The sequence below is a fragment of the Tetranychus urticae genome, chromosome 3 (assembly GCF_039701765.1).
Source record: "Tetranychus urticae isolate SD_2017Ah chromosome 3, NJAU_TeUrti_SD_1.0, whole genome shotgun sequence".
Classification (NCBI taxonomy): Eukaryota; Metazoa; Arthropoda; class Arachnida; order Trombidiformes; family Tetranychidae; genus Tetranychus; species Tetranychus urticae.
Window position 1 is genome coordinate 19,611,359 of NC_142960.1, and position 27,471 is coordinate 19,638,829.

A 27,471-nucleotide genomic window follows, 5' to 3' on the forward strand; every position below is an offset into this window, starting at 1 on the left:
TCAAATAATGACTATCCAATATTGTCTGTCCTTGAATCAATCATTTTCCTAGATACACTGCGATAGAGTAATTTTAATGTGTGCAAACATTTAACAAATGATTCAACTTTCCGTTTCCGTAGAAAAATCGAGCAAACTCACTATTTAATTGTTTATCAAGTTTAAACACCTAAAGCTTCATCTATTGTTAGCTTTTATTGTTTAACTCAAAACGAATAAACATTAACATTCATCAAAAAACATTTAAAAGGGGTCCCAAAAGTAAACTGACAAATTTTAATCAGTTTGACTTCCAATTTTGTTATGTTTAGAACTTTTCAGACAGAATGCAAAATGTGCTTTCGATCTGCTCTAATATTGTCCAAAATTTCCATGCAAAAAAGTTACGGCTGTATTTGTGATTGCATGCAAATGATGATAAACTTGAACAATTGCAAACTCGAGACTCTCTTTGAACACTTAATTTTGACTAACTTTCCAAGCGAATCAGCTGAGTAACTATTTTGCTCCTAAATTCTTATTTTCTTTTTTCTCTGTTGCTTTTCATTTTCTTTTAGATTGTGTTGATGGTTATGATGAAAGATTCTGAATGATATAGCTTCTTCCTTTTCTCTCCATTTTACTTGTTTACTACTTATTATTTTAGGTTCAAGTATTTTGACTTGCAAGTCACCTCAAGCTGTTTCCATCATCACCATTATGTGGATGTTGATATTGTTAACTCAGTATAAATAGTTGAGCTCAAAGCCTAAACTCGATTCTCTTTGTTTTTCATGCAATAAAATTTATTTTGAGCAATTTGGAAAAATCAATTCTTCTAATTATCTCTTTTACCTTTTTTCAATTTTTGCAGCTCATTTTCACATTTTTTTGGTATCTCCAAGAAAACATGATATTTTTGTATACTTTGTCAGCTAAAAATGAGCTTTTGAATTTTCTTTCAGTTTAAACAATAATTAGTCGACTGGAAATTGAAATGATCAGAGCAAAGATGAACAAAAAAGGGTTAACCAATTGTTTAGAAATTGATGTAAAAAGAATTGGACAAATTTCGAAACTGATCAAAAATGGAAATTTTCATCCCTAGAGATTTCATGGTTTCATGAAATTTTGATTTTGTAACTAACAGACGGGAATAAAGTTATAAAGAGAGTCTTTTTTACTAACAGTAAGCAGACAAAGAATGAAAGAAAAGAGTTGAAATTCAAATTTCGCCTTTCAACGTTGCTTCTTATTCATCAAATTTGGTTAACTTTGTCTGAGAAAAGTAAATACGAATTTAATTATCTTCAGTGAAAACTGGCAACGAGAGAGGGCAATGTTACGGCAAATTCATATTTAACTTGCTAATCAACATTTGAATGTTTACCGACAACGAAAAGCAAAACATTTACTTTTGCTCTTCACTTTTAACTTCTTACCTTTTTCAACTTTTTCACTCTTCTTTCATTTCATACACAATCGACTCAAACTAATCTCATTTTGCCTCTTACTTTCCTCACAATCATCAAAATCATCGTCATTTCATTCATATAATCTCATATTCAATTCTGTCAGTTTCCTAATTCAATTACAATGTTATCACAGAGAGAGAAAAAAATCTTTCTTTGAATTCATGATTACAACAGGAAACTTTGTTCATGATAACAGAGTTCATTTTTCTCTTTTCTGATGCAACTTTCTCCCTGAAAATTTTCTCCATTTTCCATGTTTACAGAGTTCTCTGCAAGTCCAGCCAGAAAAATGCACATTTACTTTTTGATTAACATTAATCTCCGGTTCTTCTAGTTTAGCATCAATCAGCAGTAAATCAATTCAATTCAAGTCACAATTGATAAGCAGACCTAAACAGGGAATGAAGAGAAGAGTCGAACTCGATGTGTGCTATCGGTTTACTGCAGACTCGCAATTCGTAGCTTTTCCTTTATTCCCTTGGAGCTTTAGTCAATTAAACGTTTTAATTTGATAGAAGCAAAGAAAAAGAAAATCATTTATCTGATTGAAACTCGATAGTGAAACAATGTTGACTTTTAAATGTATCTTATAACAAAATAGCTGAGAAAAACTTGAAACTAATAACTTTTCCCTCCCAGTTTCAACTCCCAGCTTTTCCCTTTCAACTCTTGTTATTATAGTATAAAGTTTCAAAGTGATTCAATCAACTGTTAATCAAGTTTGTAAATTACGATAAAAGTGGCAAAAAGAGGAAGAAAAAGCAAAAAGAATCTTAATTAGAAATAAAGTTTGGAATTAATCAAGCAAACTTTACTCCCAGCTAAAGCTATCAAGTCAATTTTCGCTAATAATTCCAAAGGTTTAAAAGGCTTTTTTTCATTCATCAATAAAAATCTGTTCAAGTCGATGAATTGATAAATTGTTCCATTTCAAATTTCTTTCTCTGTTCATTTTCCTAATTGTGCTGCTTGAGATGAAGCCTAATCTGACATGGAAGATGAAGTCGAAAGGTTAACATTTAGATTATTAGTTGAAATGTTAAGTTGATTTACTAAGCTTAAATTGATTGATTGATGGTGATAGTTTATCGGATAATAATATTGAATGATTCAGGGAATGTAATAAAAATGTCGAGAAAAGGAAAAGTTGAAAGGAGAGAAAATTGGACAAAAGTTTATTGAAATGTTTCAACGTAGTAGCAATATCCATGATGATATATTGAGAATAATCATGAGTCTGGAGCCTTTTTTGCAGGGAATTTGCTTTTACTCTTATTTCCATCAAACTCGTCATCTTTTCCTTTTTATTTTCATTTTGTCCTTCGACATAATAACATGGATAATAGAGGAATAAAGAAGCAAGCAAAAAAAGTGAATTGGTTGACTTTGCTTTTATTAGAAGATTAAGTTGAAATCAAAGGCAAACTTTTTGCGAGTTTTGGGTTATCCTTTTGGGTGCTTTTTTGTTGTTGCGTGCTTATTTTGTTTCTCTCTTTTCGTTGAAAGCAAAGAGAGCAAAATAGTTCTTTTCTTGTTGTTGTTCTTCTTCTTGTGCTTGGCTTAACAAAAGGGATGAACAGGGAGAGAGCATTAAAAACAAGGAATAGATTCTGTCTTGTTGTTGCTCCGAATGGTTCTTTGAAGCGTTACAATTGTCGATCTTCAATAATAAAGTATTACACTATTTGCTGCTGATATCGTTTATTAAATCGATTGGTGATCAAAAGCAAAATTACTTTTCATCTTATTCCCAGCCAATTGGCTCACAACTTGTGTATTAACTGTTTACCATTAGATGTATTCATTCATCCAGTTTAACCGTTCAACTTCTTTTACTGAACAACAACAAGAAAGAAAACAAAAGGCAACATTTTGCTACCTTTTTTCAATTTCATTCGTAGAAATGATGATTACCTTGTGTAATATTCATATCATCAAGGTGTGCAATGTAAATAAAATTGATCGTTTCAACTTTCAATGAAATATAAAAAAAAGTTGATTTGCTTGTGGTTACACTCGATTTAACGAGAGAATTTCCAGCTTTTCTGGCCGATCTTTCGAATCATGAGCAAAATTGAAAACTTTACCTTTGATTCCATTTCTTTATCAATAAATTATGTTACAAAGAAAATCTGTTTTCTTCTTCCATTGATGCAACAAAACACCTGTCAATCATTGCTTGACATCGACTTGTTACATAAAAGTGTGACTTTTTTACTCGCTCAATACATCAAAGCTCACCTAAAGTGATCCATTTCTTGCACAATTTTATGGATCTCAACTCACTAAGCAAAGCTAAGCAGCTCTTTCGTACAAGATTCAAATTCTGATTTTTTTTGTCATAAAATCCTTGATGAGAATTCTTAGTCTGGGTAGATAAACGGAACTTCTAATAAGTTGAAATTAAAGAAAATCGTTTTATTTCCAAGTTGTTCATTCCCATCTTTTCATGTTATAATTTTGTAATCTCAATTGAGAAGTTTATAAAGCATAAAATATTGATAAATTTATTTAGTCACGATTCATTATATGATGTTAGATATTTTGACATGTTGATTGAATTGGAAAGCCGAGTTTATTTTCGTCTGCATCTTGATTAGGTGCTCAAACAGTTGATTAATTGGCGTCCATTCAATCGTGAAATTTGAATGGAAGTGAGGTTAATTGTATCATCAAGTTTGAAAAATTGTTCAACAAAAGAGTTGCAAATATTTTCGACAAAGCCAGTCTTTGTGCTCGGAATAATCAAAATTCCAAGACTTTTTCCATGTGCGCACTTGCACCCCTACAAAATTAATCAACTGTTGATTTTAGTGTTTTAATCAAGAATCAAGTAAAACTCGAAGCATCCAGTTGTTGGCAGAAAAGAATGTTTCCTCGTTTTTTTTGTTTACCATTTATTAAGTTCACGGCCATTTCATTTTCTGTAACAGGGAAAAAAGTAAAAACTAAACAATGAAAAGGAAGGAAGATGATGATGAAGGAATAGTAGAAGTAGAAGAAAAAAGTTGAAACAGTAACAGGAAAACAGGAAAACTCAGTAAATAGTATTTGTCTTAATTTCGATGAACTTTCCTTTTCTCTTTCTCTTATTGATATTTCAAATAATATAAACACTCAACAAGACTGAATCTTAGCTCAACTCTTCTTGTTGAACAAAGCTGGATCAAGAATCTATTAACACAAGAAAAAGCTTTTCGTTGTTGCATTATACAAATTGAATGTTTACTGAATAAAGTCAAATTGAAATTCTCAATGGTCAAGAGAAGATTTTTTTTCTCCAATATTAAAACGTTGGCACTGATTTGGAAAAAAAGTTTTGACGCCATTTTTTTCGATTTCCATAATTTTTTGTTGCAATATGCAAATCGATTCTTTTTTGTTCGAATTTTGTTTTTTTTTTGAACAATCATTTTTGTGATACTTTCTGACGACATCAATTAGATGTTACTTTTTTGTTGATAAAATGGATAAAAGTAAATGAATAAATGAAAAGCTCATGAAAGTTAATTATGAATCAATATCAAAATGAAAGACAGGAAAACACTCCCAGTTTAGTTGGCTGGGAGTGAAAATCAAAAGGTGATAAGAGACCAGGAATTAGGCTTTTTATCCAGTCTTCTTTTTCCTTCTTTTTTCCTTGTGAATTCTTTATCGAAAAACAGGTTTGATATCAAATGAATACTTGTCAACAACTTATCAGACTGAACCTCAGTTTTTCCTTCCATAATTCAATCTTTTTCCCGTCCCTGTATTCAACATTAAACTGAATCATCATCATCCCTCGTCTCATGTCAACATGAATACTTATAATATTTCACTCTCTTTACTCATAGTTTTGCCCTTTTGTGGGTTACAAATTTTGATACTTGAATATTCAACCTTTAGTAAAAGAGCAAAAAATCAACAAGTTCAAAAGGTTTATTCTTTTTGCCGAAAATAAAGTCTGTCGTGTCAAGTTGAGCAACTATGAATACAAAATGTTCACACTCTCAACAAATTCAGTCCAAATTTTCGGTGCAGTAACATTTTTCTTCAATTTTTGAGCATCAGTATGACTTGCGTTTGTGTGTAAAGGCAAAAATGCGTTTCTATTTTCCATGCTCTACAATATAAATGGAAAAAAGCGGAAACGATCATAAAAGACAGGGCACTTTCCGTGTGCGTCAAGCAAAATATTTTGAATCATAGAAACGAATTTACTTTGTCTTTTGAAAGCAAATTTTTTCTCAGTTAAACGTCTGTTTATTGTATGTACAAATTATAATTGAAATGTGGTGTTCAAGTTTTGTCACTGCATTATGAAATGACTTGCAATTAAGTATTACATTGATTGTTGGGTTAAATATTTCTTGCACTTTTCTCAACTTTTTTTGCTCCAAAACTGACAGTTCATTCTTTGATAATGAGAATAGTCACAATGTTTCTTGTTTTTGAATCGTCTGTGGCAATTAGCATACTTTTAATGACATTTTGATTTTGATGAGATTGTTTGAAAGCTTTCTACAACTCTTAGAAGTCTAAATCTTAACTAGATTTGTAAGTAATAAAAACTATTTCATTGACATCACCATCTTTGTCATGATAGAAGTGCTCAACTTTTCCATTTCTACTTGAAGTAGTAATGAGATGAAATTTCATTTTTTGCTGAAAAACAAACAATTTACAGTTTCTTGACATTGTTTTCACGGCTATTTTGCTATTAATTATGAATTGCTAAATAGAAAAATGAGCAGTACGTTATACTAGTTTCAACAAAGTTGGAGTAGAGAAAAATAGCGAAACACTTTTTGTTTTTACCTTCGCAAACATTCTATTGATAATTAGAGTTGTGACAGCTTTAATTTGAGATCAAGTCTTCCATTTTCATATTCACTGCCAATCGAACTTCAACTAACAATGTAATTCTGGTCGAGAATTTTCATGGTATTGACTTTTAAATTTGACATAAACTACACTGATGTCTGCTCTTAACGCAACGCATCGGTCAATTTTTATCATAATCGTCATCTATTATTCACGCAAGATTGCAAATATCAATACGATTTTGAAGGCTAACCATAAATTCTAGTCTCGTTTGACGTGTGGAACAACGCGTCTCAATAATTTCTTCCGATTTCTCAGTTCTTTTCCTGATTCGAGCTGGAGTCTTCAAAATCGTGAAAATAATTCGTATGCACAATTGCGGCAATTTACGGTGGATATGATAAGAATCGGCTTTGTAGTTGCTGAGCTGTGCGCCTCCAAAAGTCTGACCTATTGACCAGAACACCTTTAATAAGTTCGGCTAATAGATTATTTTCGAAATTAAAATATTCATGACAATGCATAGATAATCAAATTCGATTCACAAATAGTTCGAAAAAGTAGAAATTTTATAATTTTATTAGCTAAGACTTATTTTCATTCGTGAAAAGTAAGAAAACATTTATAAATAAAATGTGAATTAACCCAGAATAACTTTCGCAAAATACTCATGTATGAATTTGACCTTTGAGCTCGATGCACTAATATTGACGAATCTTCCATAAGCAAAACATGATGTCAATCTGTTCAGAAGTTGTTGCATGCTCTAAGCTCTATCGAAGGCGAGAAAACTACATTATGTCTTGGATAAAAACATGTAAAAACTTTCATAAATACAATCAAGCCGAGGAGGAATATCGTCAAAAAAATTAATTGAATAGTTTTTATTTTCAGTTTTCAAATTTACTGAGTTTAGCAAACATCAAATATCAATAAATTATGAATCGGGTATAACCCTAGTCTCCTTAGCAAAGAAAAACCATTGTATAGATTGATTATGATATGTTGATTATCGTTATCCTAACGAGTTGTTTTCAAAATATAACTACTGTTTATCCACATCAAGAATCAGATTCTCCAGACTATCAATAATTCTATCGATTTCACCTGTGGAAGATAGTGTCGATTAATGATTTTTATCATTTTTAAAATTATCATAATAAATCTCACATAAATAAGCGCTAATTCCAACTCAAAATTCAAGTCATATCATTTCACGCATCTAAATCGTTCTGACTTGAATTCGTCTTGACTATTATAAAAAATCTCTAATCAAAATAAACACTGTTTGAATACTTACTTGCTTGAACCATGTTTGAACCAAAGAAAGCAACAAGAGCAATGTAGAAGACGTGGGATATGATTTTTGTTAATTGCATTTTGACGGCTTTCAGAAACATTTTAAACGTATCGGGAAACAAATTCGGAAAGTAGAACAAGTTTACAATTTAAACTGGTATTATTTCTAGCAAATGGAAATTTTTTTACCCAAATTTTATTAGCTTAAAAAGCAGCCTTGTTTACTCTTTTGTTTATCAAATATGATTCGGTTAACAATACTTAGTCATTGTTTCTAATAGATTTGTGTCTAGGAGAATGATCGTTTAGTTCAGCAAACAGCAATGACTTCATGACATTTAAATATCATTCAAATTGGCATTAAACAGAAGCCTGTTCGTTGACGGCATAAATATTCATTATTCAATTTTGTTTTCTAATCAGCGCCCTGTTCAACCATTAAAAAGTTGACTCACTTTTGATACATTTGCTTTCAACATCTAGAGGTGAACTCAATTTTTTGATTGATAACAAATAATTTTTGTCAACAAAAATCATGTTATCTTACAATATTGTATAATGCATGAATAATCATAAGTTATAGTTATTCAATGAAATAAAACCTTGGATGTGCATCTGCTTGGTCAACAAGCGTTTGTCTTTCTCAAAATTTAATTTTATTCATTGTTTGTAATTTACTATTTCTTGTTAAATAGATGATTCAGTTAAGCAAACAGCAATGACTTAATGAAATTTAAATTTTATTCAAATCTACATTAAACAGACTTTTCTGCTGCATTGAAACCGTTTCTTTACTGACGTAAACGTTTATTATCGAATTCCGTATCCTAAGTACCCTGTTTAATCTTCAAAAGGTCATAACACTTAGCAAACAGCAAATTTTAGTTAGCTCTTCAAATTTTAGGAGTCAACTCGGTTTTCGATTGATATCGAGTGAGTTATGGCCAAAATAATCAACCAGTCAAAAACTTATTGCGTCAATATATTAGAGCCAAAAATGTCTTGGGTTACTGTAAAATAAATTTTCTATCCCAAGTTAATGATTGTTAAAATCATTACAACTCGTAAGTAAAAAGCAACCTGAGTTACGATTGACAATCTAATTGTTTAATTCACACTCGATTTCGCTGTTTTCAATCGATACAGAAAAAATTGCCAAACAATTTAAATTCAAAAGAATCGTGAAGTTCAATGAAACACTGAAAAATGTTTTTCGTTTGGTCTGGTTAAGAATATTGACTACCACGCAAATGAGTCATTGCATAGTTATTTAAATGGACATCTCATTCACCTCCTCATCTGCTAGTCTTGATTATCAATGATGATTTCAAGATTTCATTATTTATTCAATTCTTTTGATTGAAAATCATTTAATAGGTTCTTGTCAACTGATTAATGTTTACCTCCCAGTAAATGATGTTATCCTCTGCTGTTGAACCCTCAATTGATTTTGTTAACCGTTGCTTGTCCACTCTCAGCTTCATATTACCTTTCCCTGTTCACCCCTACCACAACTACCACCATTCATCATCATCATTATCGAAATTATTTTTTCATCTTCTTCTGGGAATAAACATTGACTACATTTAGTAATGCAAATAACTTATCCATTAAGTAATGTCCATTTTATCTTTTCATTTTGTTTACTTTTCGCTCTTTTTATTTGCTACACAAACTTATTATACTACAATCTGAAAATAACCATCATTATCATCATCATTGAAAACCATCATCACCAATACTGTGAACATTTTTATTGGATTGGATAAATAGAATGAAAAAAATCAAGTGATGACCACCAACGTTTGGCTGGAACTGGTATGTATTTTTAATCCCTTTTTTACAGCCAACCAAATCCATCAACATTAACAACTTTACAAAATCCATTTAACAGTAAACAGAGTTGTCACAATTTCACGTAAATTGAATAGAATTAAATTGTTGACCAATTATCTGAGATCAAGACTTTCCTTTTCAGAAAGTGTTGAGAAAATGGTCATTTGGCCAGAATCTCTCTTCTAACGATTCAACTTGATTACGTTTGTCTTTTACAATTGATCCATAATAATCACTCCATAAATGAAACATTGAAACATTTTGCATTTCATCTGCTTCTTTTTTACTCACTCTTTTCCCATCTTTTGTCAACTTTTCAACTCGACTAATCAATTTTGCAAATCAGTTTTTGATTGATCGACATCAGTATGCTTAATAGACTTGAAACCAACCGATGCTAAATCATTTACTCCAACTTTTCTTTCGCCCAACAAAACAATTTTCTCTTTGTAATCATTCAATTGGGTTAATCAATCATTGATGTTACTAGATAACAATTCAAATGCTCAAGACAATTAAAATGCATCCTTTATCTAATCAAGTTTCATCGAAACAGAATGCAAAGCAAAAATTTTAATGAGATTCGAAATGCTGGAAAAGAAATCAAAATTCGTCAGTGGCACAAAAAAAACGAAAACATTACATTCGAAAAGATGAAAAAGATTTGTCAAAGTCAGAATCGCGAATGTATCGAATGCTGTACAACTCGAAAATACAAACTAAACCATTTTTTCGAGTTTAGACGCAAACCATCAAGTTTCGATTTCAGTTTTATTTCGTTCAACATTAGTAATGAAGCGACTGTGGAATAAATTTGGAGAAACTTTTTTTCGTTGCATTTGTGCATCATCTAAAATTAACATTGGTTTTTATTCAAAGTGTTATTAAGCTGTAAACAAGTCAATGTTTTCCTGATTTCAAAATTTAAACTTTTTTCTCTACATCTTTCTATCGATTAAAGAGGAAAAACTTTTTTTTGTTATAAACAGCCTTTTCCGATTCGAGTTATTGTTCAACTGTAAATTGTGTCTTCCTATTCAATGGTTGACAACATTGACTTTCAATCAAGACTGAAAAGGAAAAGAAAGAAAGTTGAGAATATTTTTTTTATTCATTGTAACCAACAATTTCACTCCCAGTGAGAACCATATAAAGAGTAAAAAAATAGACAAACTATTCAACTTTGAGTTTCCTTCAACCTCTCAATTGTAACCATTTTTTTGTTTAACCTTTTTTTTTGCCCAACTTTTCAACACCAATAAAAAAGGAAAAGATTGAATCAAATGTAATTCAATTAATTTGGTTTATATTTTTGCATTCAAATTGTTTACCTCAACTAAATCATCACAGTTTAATAGTTGGAAGCAAGAAAACATTTTAAACTCAAATTTTCCACTGTTAACAACATTGAACCCAAATTGGGACAATAAGGTTTGATATCGACCAAATAATCAGTTAAAAAAATGAGAACATCATTTCACTCCAAGTTGTGATAAATCACAATTTCTTTTCATTTTCCAGTCAACTCGTTAACTTTATCAGTAAACAGTTTGATAAATTAACTAGAAAAGAACAGGAAGAGAGAGAGAGAAAAAAGTTTCCATTGAGTTATAAATAATAAAGTAAAGTATAGAAAAGTTGAGAAAAATTCATTCGAGAAAAGGTGAGATTAAAAGAGTTGAAGAAACGGTAAACAAGAAGAGTTGCCAATTGAATCGACTGTCATCACGTTCAGCAAGAAGGCCTCAATTGAGGACAATAATGATTGCCATTTTGAAGTGTTGCCAAAATCGAGGTCAACAGAGAGAAAAGTTTTTCGAGAAAAGTTTGAAAATCGAAGGTTGCACCTGCAAACAAATTGATGGTTCAATAGATTAGGTTCAATGATAAACATTGGCAAATCAATTGAATCGTAAACTTTCCTTTTCTTTTCTTTACTTGAAAAGTTGTGATTGCCGTTCAAAGGCAAAGCCTTTTTCACAGTTTAACGAGAAGACAATAGTTGTAAGACAAACAAATGCAAGACAAATTGTAATCAAGTTGATGTAAAAGACAAACAGTAAAGTTCTGAAAAATTTTAATCAAATTAAATTTTCTTTTCGACGAACAAAGAAAAAAAAAGAATTTTCCATTTTCCTTTTCTCATATGTGCTACTTTTGTCTTCATTTTCAGAGGTGGAATGATTATCAACTCAAATGGGATCCAGCTGATTACGGTGGAATAAAAGTTCTCAGATTGCCCGCTGATAAAGTATGGAAACCAGATTTAGTTCTATTCAATAAGTAAGTAAATTTCAAACTTGTTCAAGTGAAAACAAAAGCAGAAGAAGGTTCATCTTCATTTGAATGAACCAATTAACACTTGACTAGGTTTTCACCTTGCATCAAGTTCATCTTGAGCCAAACTTTTCTCACTGTTCAATCTTCAAGTCTTTTCCTCAAATCATTTGACAAAGTAATAACTAAAGTTCAATAAAAAAGCAATATCGACCTGAAATTGAAACAATGTTTACTGTGAAAATTGATACTCTTTTAATAATGATAATCAACAATAATTTATATTTTCTCTTCTTCTCTTTTCCTGAGAAATTTCATTTTCCTTTCAACAATTTATTTCAATTTCACAGTTTCTTTGCCATTCCATATCGATTCAAAAGTTGACAATTTTCTTTTCCTTTTTTTCTGAACAAAAAAAAGAAGATGAAAAATGAAATAAAAAAACAATTTGAAATGAGATTGACAATGCTAACAGATTTAATCAATGAAACAAAAAAATATTTTCTTCACTTTTCTCTTAACATTGTTTCTTTCATTATCTGTCATGATGAAAAATAATTTGATGAGTTGGTTGAAAATTTCTTCAAGAAAAAAGGATCAATTTTGCTCTTCTTCCATCTTGTCCTTTGCTGCTTCCATGAGCCACCCTTTTACATGATTTAATCTGATGATGAATTATTTCCACTCAGATTCAATGTAATTATAAAGAGTAAAAAAAAGTGAATATTTTATCGAAGTAATCAAAGAAGAAAATTGTGAAAGAAACAAAAAAAAAAGACGAGCAAACTTGGAATTTGAAAGTTATGCAAATTTTTTCTCTTTTACTTTTTTCTCTCCTTCTTCTCTTGATGGCAAAATTTTCTATTCATGGCAATGATTATTATTATGCACATGATTATGAGCGTCTGATGAGAATTATAAGTTTACATTGAAAGTTTCAAAATTCATTTTTCATCATTCTCCACTTTTCTCTGTTTGGCTCATTTATTAAATTATCATTTCATGCAATTTCAATTCTTTAACTTTCTTCTTACTGACACTAATTATAAACTAATTAGGCCTGTGATTTAATTGGACTTAAGGGAATTGACACATTCTCATGTTGATAAATAATTCAACAGATTTTTTTTCTTCTCTTTTCCATTCATTTGAAGTTTAACTCTTTTGTTTCTTCTTCTTTTTTTGTCTTTTCGTTCCCAGTGCTGATGGTAATTATGAGGTTCGCTTCAAGAGCAATGTTCTCATCTCGGACAACTCTGAAGTCCAATGGGTTCCACCAGCTATATATCAAAGTTCATGTAGAATTGATGTGACTTATTTTCCATTTGACCAGCAAAAGTGTGAAATGAAATTTAGTTCATGGACCTTCAATGGTGACCAGGTTAGCCTTAGTTTTTACGCTGATCCCTGGGTTGATTTATCCGATTACTCTAAAAGTGGTACTTGGGACATTGTTGAAGTTCCCGGAGTTCTCAATGTTTACAACAATAGTAAATACTCCAAGCCAACTGAAACTGATATAACATTTCACATAACCATTAGAAGGAAAACGCTCTTTTACACTGTTAATCTTATTTTACCAACATTGCTCATCTCATTCCTATGCATACTCGTCTTTTATCTGCCAGCAGAAGCCGGTAAGTTGGTCAAACTTTTACTCATCAGAATTGCCAAACAAAAAAAAATGAATCAAAGTTGCTTCAAACTCGAAACTGAAATTGAAAAGCTTTTCTAATGATTTCTTGTTAATGAAATTTACTTTTTTCTCTCGAAAATTTCATGAATTTTCGCAACTTTTACAGGAGAAAAAGTAACTCTGGGCATTTCAATTTTACTATCGTTGGTTGTGTTCTTGCTGTTGGTCTCCAAAATACTGCCTCCAACATCACTAGTTCTTCCCTTGATAGCCAAATATTTACTATTTACCTTTATTATGAACTGTATTACCATATTGGTTACCGTTGTCATTATTAATTGGAACTTTCGAGGTCCTCGAACTCATCGAATGCCCATCTGGATTCGCATTGTTTTCCTCAAATACCTTCCAATGCTTCTTTACATGAAGCGGCCCAAGCGAACCCGATTGAGATGGATGATGGATATGCCTTCACTTGGTGTCCACTATCACCCGTCCCGTGGTCCACCGCCAAGAGGTTTCAATGCAGCTTCAACTCAACAACCTTATCAACCTCATCACAGTCACCATCATCATCATCACCATCACCACCATCATCGCCATTCAGCCCACCAGGAAGGTTCAACCGAAGGTGACCAAGTAAACCATTCACATTCCCTCAACCGAATGTCACCTTCATCAGTAAACATACCCTCACCTGCAGGGTCAAACGGAGAGTCGAGTCACTTGCACCATTACCGTCACAACTCGCTTCACCATAAACTTGGTCACCATCAACACACGAACCAACCCTTACCTCTTGGAGTTTCAAAAAACGATGTAGAAAGTATGGAAATGTCTGACCTTGGTGGACCAACTGCTCACCACCATTTAATCCGCTCAACACCCTCACCCATCCCACCTCCCATGCCACCTTCAATGGCATCCCCTAATGAACACAACATTAATCAAAGTGAATACGAACCGTATCGAAGTTCACCAAGTCACACTCCACCTACAAACCTAAACTATCGTCCAAATTATCCAAGTGATGCTGATAGATCTTCCAATTTACCTCCACCATTGAGTGAACCCTATCATCACCCGACCCACCACAGCCATCATCACCTGTACCATCATCATAATCATCATCAAATTCACCAACAACATGCTCAACAACCTCAACATGCTCAACACTCAACCAATAATCGTAGTAAATCGTATGATAGAGAAACATCTTTAGACAATCAAAGCATCGACATGATCTGTCTAAGCTCAGCAGCTTCAAAAGCAACCGAAGCCATTGAGTTTATTGCAGAACATTTAAGAGCAGAAGATGAATATATTCAGGTAAAGAACTTTTTCATTTCTTGTCGAGAGAAGATTGAAAATTCTGTTGCAGAAGAAAAATCTTCTCCCTTCCAAGTCAATTGTTGATTGCTAATAATTTTTTTCCATTTTCTTTCATTTTTCCAGATTCGAGAAGATTGGAAATATGTTGCCATGGTTATTGATCGATTACAATTATACATATTCTTTCTTGGAACCTTGACTGGAACTTTGGCAATTCTTTTGGATGCTCCACACATATTTGAATACGTTGATCAAGACGCCGTCATTGCTAATCACACATCCAAAACTTTAGCCTAAGGAAACCTTTTGTCGATACAAAAATTTACTGTTGACTACTTTTCAACGCAACAACCAACATCTTTTTTTTATACTTACATGTCCAAAACTTATAGTTGAAACAATGAAAAAAAAGTTCAAAAGTGATAACGAATAAAAAACGGAGAAAAAATGTTCTTATTGGCATTTATTGTTAAATCTTATTAATCATTGTTTTTTTACATTTGCATTGAAATACAAAGAGAAATGATTGGAAAAATTTATTTTCATTTACACAGTTTGTTGACTCAACGATAGTTATCGAGGTTAAACCAGTTTCTGCATTTGCTGAGCCAAATGATCAATTGGTATTTCATTGTCATAGAGGGAAGGTGCTCTCAGTATGATTACACAAGTTCCAATAATACAGCTCAGAGTAAATATCCAAAGAAATAGTCGGTCCAGAACCATGGCAACATATTTCCAATCTTCGATAACCTTGATGAGAAAAGTTGGAAATGAGAAAAAAAAGAATATTCAATATAAAATTGATAAACTCGATATAGAGTAAAGTCGATTAGAACCATCAGAAAACTGAGACTTTTGCGAGTTCGTTCGAGATTCTTCTTACATTTTTCTCCCTGTCCTCTTCCTTGAGATGATTGGCAATGTGCAAAATGCTCTCAATGGCTCTTTGTAGTTCCTCAGAAAAGAGTGAAGGTGAAGAGTTTGGACAAAGCTGATCAGGTTGCCCTTTGCAAGACCAATTAATTTGATTGTTGCTCGAGTTGAATAGACTGGGTCCAAAGATTCGTCCCTCCATTGGTGCATCAAGAATGTCTGTATTGACAGGTAACCCTGCAATATCACCTAAACAATCGTAACTTTCATACCCTTTTCATACGAGAGAAGAAGAAAAAGAATGCAAATGAAATTTCCATGAAAATTCAAAGTCAGTGTCAAGAGACGAAATTTACATTTCATCATTTGAAAAGTTGGTTAACGAGTAAACTTTAGCATCTTTTTTTCTTCACATGCTTCTGCATCAGATTAACTCTTGTGTTCATTTTAAGCTCATAATTCAAAGTCAAAATTTGATTTTCTCGGGAAAAGGTAAACACTTTTTTCAACTTACATTGATTATCTGGTGCAACTCGTTCAGTAATGTTTCCTCGGTCACCTTCGCATGTATAAATGATTCGAGAAGTTCCAGAAACAGCTAAAGATAATGATGATATAAATGAAAATGTTGGTTACTTTTGATGAGGAAAAGGCATTTCATCAATCGTACTCTTGGGCAAAGTTGAACCTTGCAATATTTTCTCGTCATTAATTTGCTACTCGGTAAAAGTTCATTTATTTCAAGTTACACTTCGAAAGACTGGTAATGCAAATGAATAATTAGTAAAATTGATAAAATGAATAATAGATGGAAATGCTTTCCAATTATGTTGCTCCATGATTCATGATTAACATTTGTGTTGATGAAGCAAATTCTTGATGTAATACTTTGAATTTAAGTTACTTTTTAGTTTCAACTTTTTTGCTTTACTTACTTGCAAGCTCTTTGGCCAAGTCATGAGTTGTTGGTCTTTTGATGCACAAAATTTTGGGCAAAAATTCAATGAAAACATGCTTAACCCAGGGTGACATGACGTGAGTCGATGGTGAACGGAAGTGAACATTGAGAACACAAACAGTAAAACAAATTGATAGAGTGATGAGAAGCATGGTAAAGAGCAGATATTTGCCCAGAAGGGGAACTGCAAGGGATGTTGGTGGAATAATTTCCGCCAAGAGAAGAAAGAAGACGGTTAAAGAGACTAGAATTGAGATGCTCAGAGTAACCTTTTCACCGGAATCAGAGGGAAGGTAAAAGACGAGGAGAGTTAGAAAAGAGATTCCAACAACCGGAATAATCAAATTAACAGTGTAAAATAGTGTCTTCCGTCTCATGGTTATGTTGAAGGTAATGTGTGGAAATGGCTCTGGGCAACAATCATAATATTCATTCTCATAGCGAGCAGGGACTTTCATCAGATCCCATTCCACTGATTGGTAAAACTCGGAAAGGTCCACACCACGGTCAACTTGGACCGATCCTTCAACCTGATCCAGATGACGAAGGTCAACCTATTGACAAGATTTGATGGAAAAGACAAAAGTTTCAACTTTTATTTCCTTTAAAAGTAAAAATGTAAAGAAAAGCAAATTTTCAACTTTAATCAAATTACACTTTGAATCAATTTCAACTTCCAAAATACTCTTTTCCATGAAAGTAAAAACTCTGTGAAAACTGACAAAATTTTCTGAATAAATTTAACTTTCGATTTTTTCGATAAATGAAAAATAATCTCAACAAGCGTAAGGAATATGAAACCAAAAGCCAAAAATTGCAATCAAAGTTTCATTGAGTTTAAATTTGGAAATGAAATGAATTTCAAACGTTTCCTTGTCAACTTGAACAAGTAAAATTTCAAGTCGTTTGATCATCTTTTTCAAAAGAAACTCTTGAATGGGAAATAATTTCATTTTGCAGAAAAATAGTGAAAAGAAGTTGGACTAATTTGGAAATTTAATTGATTCAATTGTATCAAATTTCAATGATACCAGTTGTTCGATATTACTTTGTGTACTTTTATTATCTACATATGAACACTTGAAGACGATTGAGTTGAAGTGAAACAAGTTAATAATATAGAATGAGCTTTGGAAATTGAAATCAGAAAGAAAATGTTTATTGTAGAAACATTTTTCTTTCCCTTCTGAAGATAAATTAAAGGTTTAAATGGAATAAGGAAAGAGAGAAAATCTGAGAAAATTAATATTTCTCTTTAGGTGAGGAGCAAAGTTAATCATGTGTAATCAAGCTTGCACTAAATGAAATGTTCAATGTGCAACATTATGCAGGAGGTAGAGAAAAATGTCAATTGAAATGAACTTTTTTCTCCTTTTTCTTAATTCTTCAGTTTGAAACTCTTTTTTGCCATCTTTTTTTCATTTATACTTTTTGTTCCAATTTTTCAATGGAAAACAATTTCCCACTTTTCTTGCATTGTATAATTAGACATTTTATCATTCTTGCCATAATTAAAAAGTGTCAAGTAAATTGAGCAAATTAAATTATCAATTGAATCCAACATTAAGGGGGAAATGAAAGAAAAGAATTCAACTAAAAAAAGTTCAAGTTTCTATCGAAATTGAATTTCTCAAGAAGGACAAAAAAGTGACTAAAATTGTCCAAAGTAAGAGTTCTGTTGAGTTAAGACAAAGGACACTGGTCGCGAATTCACACAGACCTGAGTAAAGCTCGCAGGCTGCGTAGCGCGAAAAAAGTTCAACTGGAATTAAAACACAATTTAATTTTACTAGAGAAAGAGCAACTAGTGTCAATAGATTTGATTACATTACAACTACAAGCTTGTATTTTCATTGCATTCACTTTCAATGTTTCTCTATTTCATGATTGAACAATTGCTGTTGAAAAACAGAAATTTTCGATGAATATTTAATTTAGCCATGACTGTTTCAATACAGGTTTTTCAATATAACCTTCAATTTTAATTAAGGTCAATTTTCTTGTATTCAAATGAGTGAGTTGAACTAAGATATTGTGCTAATAAAAGTCAAGTATAAAAAGATTCGTGTGCAAAGATACCAAAAACAGTATGTTTTGCAGTTTTGCTCTTATTTTTATAATATCTGTTTTGCGATTTGCTTAAAACTATTCATATTCTGAAAGTAGTCAAGATGCAATTGAATTGTTTTTATCTTTCTTCTTCTTTCTCATTTCTCTCCTTCTTCTCTCTTCTGTCCTGTTATCTTTCTCTTTTCACCTCTCTCTCTACTTTAACAGGTTTACAAATGGCCAAAGCTGCTGAGGATATTCAGAAAAACGTAGTCGGATTGTCTGTAGACGCAACAGACACAAGTGAAGGAACCTCCGTAGGACTTCTACTGAATGTAAATGCTTTGAACGATGCAATGCTAATATAAGTATCTGAAACGCAGCAACTTCTTCCTAATTCAGCATGTTATCTATTTGATTGTGAGGTATCTATTGTTAAATTAAATCTTTAAAAATTAAAGAAAATTGAATGAAATTTCAAACTTCAAGCTGATAATAACTTCATAATTAAAAAGTATCGCGTAAATTGAGCAAATTGAATCCATTATGTAAGGGCAGAATGAAAAAAAAAAATTTCTAGAAAAGTTTGAGTTTATGTTGAAATTTAATTTTTCAAGTAGATGAGGCAAAAAGCCGGGTAGAATTTTCAAAACATGAAAAGATTTCTGTTGCGTTCAGACGAAGCTTTTCAATATGAGATGGAATTGAATTTTGACGGGTGAAAAATAAAAATGAAGTCGACGCTGAGAAAAGCCTTTATAACACGAAGTTAGTTAGTTTAACTTCAACTTTGGAAATTCAATTTCTTATTCACATCGAGACTAACCATCACCTAAAGTTGGCCATCTAAAGTTTGATGTTAGTCGAAAATGTACAAATTTTTTCGTTCATTTTTATGCTGAACATTGACAACTTGGACAATCTTTCAAATCCTTGCTCTTTATGCACATTAATCATTGGATCACAATTGTAATACCTTTTGTTTTCATACTTTTGTCGCTTTTGCTGCTCTTTCAACTGCAATTACATTTCACTTTTAAAACCACACACTTGAAAAGACAAAACTTTTGTTTCCCATCTCACCTAGAAACTTGTTCATTCACTCATTGTCTTATTGCCTCTGTCACTTTTGACGTTGCATCAAACTGCAAAGTAAACCTTTTTTTACTCTCCTAGAAGTCAAATCATTCGAGTTCAATATAATATTTCATTTATTGTTGCCAATTGTCATACATATTCACCGTCAAAATGAATTCAAACTTTTTCAGTCAACTCTTTTGGAGAAAAAAGTTATTCGTCAAAAGTAAACCAAAAATCTTTGCTTATGGTGCAATTCATTTTTCATAGTTTGTTTTCAACTTTTTTTCTTCCTGTCAATTCTTTGGTTTCACTTTTAAATTCATTTTCATGTCAAAACATTGATCTGAATTATCTTCTCTGCTATACTTTCCATGTATCAGAACAGTTCAAAATTGAAACAAACAGCAACAGACAAAAAGGTTAGAAGAAAAGTTCAACACTGTTTATCTCTTTTCAATATTGAATCAAGGTGAATCTTTACGCTAATTCATGTCAATGTTGAGTAAATCATTTTGAAAACCTTTTGCTTTTTAGAGGCAGCCATAATGGCGGAAACTTGAGTAAACTTGAGTTAATCTCGTTAAAACGAAACCTCTGTTCTGCTCTCGAAAATTCTTGCTACCACAAGATTTTGCAACCTCCAACAGATTAGGTTACCCATTTTCAATATCAAGCAATTATTATATTTTCATTTAGGTATAGGATTAGAAAGTCTAAACAAAATATTCTCGAATAGAAATAGCTAATCAAAAAATGATCAGAAAAAAAACAAAATAACTTCAATAGTTTTTCACAAAGAGTCTGGTTATCAGAAAATTCATTTTTCAACGAAGTTTTATGACTTCGAGACTCGAATGCGTTTCGATAAATATTCAATACTTGTAACTTTGTTTTGTACAACTTTTAACTCTAAAAGCATCTCAACTTAAACTTTTATTTTACAGGAAAATATCACACAATTTCGAACGTTCTTTGATTAAAGTTGATATTATGAATTAAATCTTGTGCCTACCTCATGACCATCATAAGTCCAAGAGCCAAATTTCATAAGGCATGATTGAACATCAAATGGAAACCATTCAACATCAATTTGACAGGTAACTTTATAAAGAGCTGGAGGTTCCCAGACAACTTCACCGGTATAATGAACTAAAGCTTTGGTTATCAGGGTTGGTTCAAAGTTGCCATCAGCACTGTAAAAGAGAGACAATAGTTTTGAGAAGAGATTATTGAAAGGTCAATGAATTTCGTGGAAGAATGATGGAAAATATTATGAGACAAAAATTCATAAATTATTGAAATAATCTGTTCTAAACTTCAAGAAACGTCGATTCATTATGGAAAGCCATTTTTGTGCTACATTTTTTTCTCCTTTTCAATTGATTTTCTCCTCATTTCGTTTCTCGTCATCACTTGCTTACCATAATTGAGCGATAATTGAGTTTAACCATTTCCAGTTGGCAGATAACAAGGGATGACAAAAGAGTTGACATTGACTGATATCATCGATTGACTGAGGATTTTGATTTAAAAGGATAAAAACAGAATAATGAAAAGTAATAAAGTAATCGGATAGAAATGCTTTTTTATGTTGCCAGATTATCGAGTACAAATTAAATTAACAATGGAAACATTTTGATAAATAAACATTAAACTTCAAAAGTGACACTTGATTTGTAATCAATGCAAGGTAATCCTTCTGTGAATGCACTGGATGTAACATGAGATTAAGCCAAATTCAACGAGAATTTTTCATTACAAAATTACTTTTTTTCGTCATATCAAATGATGATGTGATTCGAATTTGAAACTTTGAAAATAATTATAGCAATTGCTTCATTTTTCCCCTGAAATTCAAGCTTTGCGATAGATTGAAAATAATTGAAAAATTCATCAGTCAATGCATATTCAGTTAATAATATTAGAGAAATTATTCATTGCTCACTGATTCTATTCAACAATTTCTGCTGATTTATTCTCAGCTTTTATCATCTTACTTTTTGATTCTCACCTCACAATTATGGGCTCAAATTATTCAAAGTAAGTAAATAATAAACACTTGAAAATGAAGAGCAAAACTAGTCACCGAGATTGGCCAGCAAGAGAAAGGTTCATCAATAAAAGGAAATGAAACATTTGGAATGCAAAAACAAAAGATTACATTCATTGCATTTACATATTGTTGAGAAAACGGATGATGAATGTTTCAATTTAATCTGAGCTGGAAATAAATTATAAATCATTACTGAATTTCATGCCCAAGTCATGCATTTAGAATCTAAACAATTTCTAATAACTTTAGTTGATCTACTGGCAAATGTTGAATCTCCAAAGGATGTCACTGATAATTTTCATTCGATACAATAGCTAATTATATGAGATAAAAAGATCAACTAAGGCTCAATTTTTAATATGTTTATCTCGTCTTTTATTCTCTGTCGCTCAATTTCAACGAAAACTTGATCGTTGAATCAAGTTTAGAGATTTTCATTCAACTTCTTTTCTAGAGGCTTCTCTTGTTGACATGATATCTGTTTCAATCCGTTTCCGAAATTCTCGTGTCTAGCCGTAATACTCTCACCAAGAAAACTCACATTTCCACAATTTGGACTGAAAAAACGCAGTTAAAAACAGATCTATTTGGAAAGATGAAAGACTCAATTTTTGATTATTCTCTTTCCAACCTTTGCATAATTTAATTTGAGTCACTACCCAATCTGATCAAACAATAACAATCGTTGCCTTAATCGCCTTGTATGACTGTATAAACCTTGATGGCATGTTAAAAAAATGTGTAAATATTTTACAAGTGATGCAGCTTTTCCGTTTCCGAATGGAAAAATCGAGAAAATCTATTATCTGATTGTTATTCAAGTTTGAACACATGCAGATTATTTATTGTCACACTGAATAAGAGACCATCCAACACTTTGCAAATTAAGTTTTTTAATGAAGCAAGAACCAAAATCGAGTGATCAAAATCACTTGTGAATGGTTAAATACGAGACGAGAAAATGACTATTGGCATGAGTAGTAAAAAAAAGAGAAGTTACAGCCATTTCCGGTACTTGCTGCCACTCTTTAGAGCCACTTCCAACAACTCTTTAGAGTCCCTTCCGACCTAGCCTTAGAGCCAGTCACTTCCGACCTATCGTTAGAACCACTTCTGATATTTTGCTACCGCTTAATGATTTTCAATTCACCTCTGTTGTGTGAATATTTTAATGAAATGAATAGTCAAGCTAATGATACATTATGATACTTAATATTATCGATCAACATAAAACGACAGAATAAAAGCACAATGAGAAGAAATATGGTGAAAATGATAAGAATGAATGTAAGGCATTGCATACATGCTAAGATCAAATTGCATTTAGTATTAGAAACATTGGCGTGAGAAAGGTTTGTGTGAGTAAGATTGACTAGAGAAGATTCCCGAAAAATTGATGAAAAAAAGGTCAGGGTTCATGGGGTGACTGCCTAGTTCGATTGGTTGAAAGAATGGGTAAGAATGAACAGTCGGAAGGTCGGGTTCGAAGGAATGGTCGGAAGTATGTGTACTAAGGAATGGTCTGAAAAATCTGGCTCTAACGATAGGTTAGAAGTGGCTCTAAAGAGTGGCCGCAAGTACCGGAAATGGCTGTAACTTCTCTTTTTTTTACTACTGGCATGGACATTGTTTTAATTCAACAAAAGAAAGAGATTAAAGTTCTAGTGTTTTATGATTCTTTATAAGCTCAAAATTAGGAAAATTTTAGTAAAATGTATTTCAAAATATTTACTTATTGTCCGAATAACCGAAATTGATTGAAGAAAAAATCAAATACAATTTTTAAATGAACTTTCTATTGAGCTTATCAATTTTTCATGGAATGGGAATCCCAACATGGTATTTCGTCAAGACATTTGGCATTTTTAACCTTGGTTATGTTCCGCATCACAATCAGCACCAAGCAAGTTTAAACAAAGTATACCTTGTCTGTTTGGCTCCAAAACGTCAAGTTGAAGGAAACCCGAATCCGATCTAGCAGAAACAATCATTACAGTCAACGTATTGATGAGCAAGATTAATACTGAAATAAATGTCATTTGCATTTTGACTTTTTTCATAAAACTTTAATAACAGAAAACTAAAGAAATATTTTTGTCAACTTGTTATTGATAAAACTCAGCCCATTTGCAGTCTCTTCAAAACATAAGGTGAAAAGATCCTTAACTGAATAAACTGTATCATGGCTAAGAAGTCAATACTGGACATGCAAATATGATGACTGCTGCCTCAGATTCGTATTGTGATTTCAATCGATGGACTGATTAAAGAAAGATTATTATCGAATCAAACTCTTCCATTCAATAGAAAACAAAGGTTTAAACAATTTCGAGATCATCATTTAATTATGTTAATACTTACTTATTGAATAAAATAAGATCAGGTTGCCAAATATTTTCTGCAGGAACATTCATTAGATTAACTCCACCGTAAGCCTCTGGATCCCAAGACAAATTGTAATCGTACCATTTCTTTTCAAGTGTAATTCGAGTTTTGCCAGGATTGGTTCATGACCAGGTTAATAGTGATGATAATAAGCGGCATAATTGGATTGATAAGTTTATTCCCAAAAGAAATGAATAGTCATTTGATTCAACATGATGAAAAAAAGTATTGAAAGGAATGAATAAAAAATGAAAAAGAGAAAAATTTGATTAGAAAAGACTGAAAAGGTAAAACTTTTTGCTGAATTATTGCATTATCTATTCATAATTGGGTGCAATTTATTTCCAGGCAAAAGTTTCTTTCGATGTCCATTCATTTTTCAACTTTTGTGACACTTTCAACATTGACGCTTAAATTTAAGACCAAGAAAAAGGTAAACGTTAAAATGGGAAAAGGCAACAATCAAAGTGATTAATGGTTGTCGAGTCTTGAATTACCTGAGGAATCCACATATTTGCTGAGAAAACTTGTTGCTTTAGATTCTGTTTGGGAATAAAAGATGAGAAAAGAAGAGAAAAAAATGTATTTTCAGTAAGTTCCAATTGTACAGGGCATTTCAGCTATTTTGTCCGATGTTAAACGCTAATTACTCAGCTCGTAGATCATCTAGGGAGATAATCTTTTATTTATGGAAGTTTCTCAGGTACTTGTTTGCTATATTTCAAGGGCAAGGTCATTGAAGGTCATTTTTCGGAAATCACTGCTAATCATGTTAGAGGTGAATACGAGGTCTAAACATAATTTTTGAAGTCAGAAAGTTTCATTGACAAAGTTTTGGCCTTCTGTAATGACCAGGTCAAAAGTTATCGGCATATGAAGTTCTCAACATCATTAATGAATTTTTCTTTTTTTGTTATTTGACGTTTTTTAAGCTTATCAAGACTTCTTTCTGCAGATTTTCGCCCAAAAATTTATTTTAATATCACTGCAAGCCACTAAGAGAAATAAACACGAACATTAACATTTCCGATAGAAACAACGCTATCTTTCAATTCGCGTAACAACTTCGGTTTCGTTAAGACCTTTTGCGATTTTCGCATAAAAATGTGCTGAAAGAAGTCTTGATAAGCTTAAAAAACGTCAAATAACAAAAAAAGAAAAATTCATTAATGATGTTGAGAACTTCATATGCCGATAACTTTTGACCTGGTCATTACAGAAGGCCAAAACTTTGTCAATGAAACTTTCTGACTTCAAAAATTATGTTTAGACCTCGTATTCACCTCTAACATGATTAGCAGTGATTTCCGAAAAATGACCTTCAATGACCTTGCCCTTGAAATATAGCAAACAAGTACCTGAGAAACTTCCATAAATAAAAGACTATCTCCCTAGATGATCTACGAGCTGAGTAATTAGCGTTTAACATCGGACAAAATAGCTGAAATGCCCTGTATTAATCATGATAGCAATTTTTGTGTCTCTTTTCTTTTCTTTCTTTTTGCCTTTATTCTTGTTCATCTTCATTTCCTTGTAAATAATGTGATTGCTATCAAAACTGTTTTTTTTGTTTCACTCTTTTATTACTTCTCACTTGATGTAAAATGATTTCATGAGATTACCATGATTATGTGAACAAGAAATGAAAATGTTAATCTTTTTACTCTTGCAATCATATTTGTTGGTCGAAAAGTTTCCCAACTCAACTTACCAACTCCAATATTTGGGTCAATTTCAATCCCAATCGAACGACAACAGTTTCGTTTACTTTTTTCCTTGGGGTCACCATTTTGTTGTATCCATTCATTAAATCATCATATAAACGTTTTGCATCGGGATTTGGTGAAACCAGCTCAAACAATGTTATAAAAATTAGTCCAAGTAAAGAAACTTTTGAAAAATTGATCGAATTCATGATCGGATGAAAATTTATTTACAACTTCGATGCCTTCCAAGTTCAAAGAGCACCGCAGATTTCTATTGTAAAGAGGAAAAAATGACAGAAATGTTATTAAAATTCTCTGTTTGTCTTTTATGAATGGTTTAAATGGCAAAATTTCGACAAATTTTCCAGAATCGAAAGTCATGTTCGCTATAATTTTACCAAACGATTCTTCTTAACGCTAGTTTTTTCTTTGCAAAATCTTTTCACTTTTGAATCTCGCTTTTTTCTCCAAATTCGTTAATTTAGTATTTTGCAAAGAAATCGATCAAAATTCAAGCAAAATCTTTTTACCAAGCCATTGCATAGTTAACTGTCCTGAGACAGATAAAACACTGTTAAGTTACTCTCTGGGTCTTGGGATCAGGGTAAAGTTTTGCCTAATTTCTAATGAATTTTCATTAAGCTGTTAAAATCAAAAAGTTAGACAAGGAAATCATTCAGTTTGAAAATTACTCGACTTAATCGGCTGAATTATAGCCATCAATGGATCGCTCCAATGCTTTTTACGATAACGAGAAAAATTAAAAATCAAGAAAATATCGAAGGTTAAAAGATGATTCTTGATAATCGGAAGTCTTTTAAATAATCTGTGAAAATAAGCAATCTAAATAAGCTTTCATGTAATTTCTTCAAGTCATTTCAATTGAAGCGAAAAATGAACTGAAAAAACTCTTGAATTTTCAAAGTGTTTTAACACATGACGCAACTGCGCTAAACAGCTAAAGTTCAAGATGCAAAACTTGCAAAAATAACAAAAATAACGAAATATTTTTTTAAAAGCAAAAGTCGTTTTTCGGTATTGATAAACACTTGAATATTCATTCAAAGTTTTCAGCCAAACACGAAATTCAATTGACGCGTAATTTTAGCTTAAATTTTTTATCTTCAATTTCAATTTATATGTTCAATTTCACTTTAAATGTTCAATGAAAGATTTGAAAAAAGATGAGCAAAATTGGACGAGTTTACTTACCGTCTAAAGATGTCATCAGAGGGCGTTCAAGTTGAATGATATAAAACTGATGATGACTCAAGTGGCAAGCTTTAAAGGTATGCTGGGCCAAGTGATGAACATTTAGTGGGACTATTTAGGCAACACTTTTACCGATCCATTGGCAATCATTTTGTTTTCACTTGTTTTTCATTTCAACATTTAACTAGCGACATTGAATTAAAGCAATTTTTTTCAATCAACTTTATCGACTCGAGGATATTAATGAAACCTGTGATTCAACTTTTTTGGGCAGCTTAGCTATTTGAACATTTTCATGCTTCTTTCATTCCCTCATTTTGTTTCTCAATTTTTTTGCTTCTTGCGCGATGATGCGCTCTAACCAACTATTGATCCATTCCCTTCTAGACTTGCTTTACTTTCTTCATCTCTCATCATCTCGACACTTGCCTTTGTGAGACTGTCTTGAAACCAACACATGTTACATCCTGTTATAAATCTCATGTTGAACCAACTAACTCCCTCTACTTGAG

At 31.9% G+C, this 27,471-nt stretch overlaps 2 protein-coding genes and 1 long non-coding RNA gene across 3 annotated transcripts in view; 1 reads left to right on the forward strand and 2 right to left on the reverse strand.

Annotated features, from left to right (window-relative positions):
• The window catches only part of nAChRbeta1 (nicotinic acetylcholine receptor beta1), a 38,117-nt gene extending 23,003 nt beyond the window's left edge, over positions 1-15,114 (forward strand). The window contains exons 2-6 of the mRNA XM_015930063.3: positions 9,333-9,377; positions 11,569-11,678; positions 12,873-13,309; positions 13,475-14,637; positions 14,764-15,114. Coding sequence (XP_015785549.2) covers positions 9,333-9,377; positions 11,569-11,678; positions 12,873-13,309; positions 13,475-14,637; positions 14,764-14,937 — 1,929 coding nt within the window. The 3' untranslated portion in view covers positions 14,938-15,114. The remainder of the gene's footprint in view (positions 1-9,332; positions 9,378-11,568; positions 11,679-12,872; positions 13,310-13,474; positions 14,638-14,763) is intronic.
• Positions 7,130-7,785, reverse strand: LOC149093561 (uncharacterized). The gene is made up of 2 exons (XR_016200315.1): positions 7,561-7,785; positions 7,130-7,367 (listed from the first exon to the last, which is right to left on the reverse strand). It is a non-coding gene; the product is annotated as an uncharacterized LOC149093561 (long non-coding RNA).
• LOC107362931 (acetylcholine receptor subunit alpha-like) lies at positions 15,091-27,390 on the reverse strand. Its single transcript, XM_015930068.3, has 9 exons — positions 26,960-27,390; positions 25,753-26,018; positions 24,539-24,583; positions 24,018-24,127; positions 20,616-20,796; positions 16,452-17,028; positions 16,031-16,114; positions 15,527-15,789; positions 15,091-15,393 (listed from the first exon to the last, which is right to left on the reverse strand). Exons 2-9 carry the CDS (start codon positions 25,954-25,956, stop codon positions 15,223-15,225), a joined length of 1,635 nt encoding a protein of 544 aa, XP_015785554.2. The 5' UTR covers positions 25,957-26,018; positions 26,960-27,390; the 3' UTR covers positions 15,091-15,222.
• Positions 27,391-27,471: the final 81 nt, after the last annotated feature.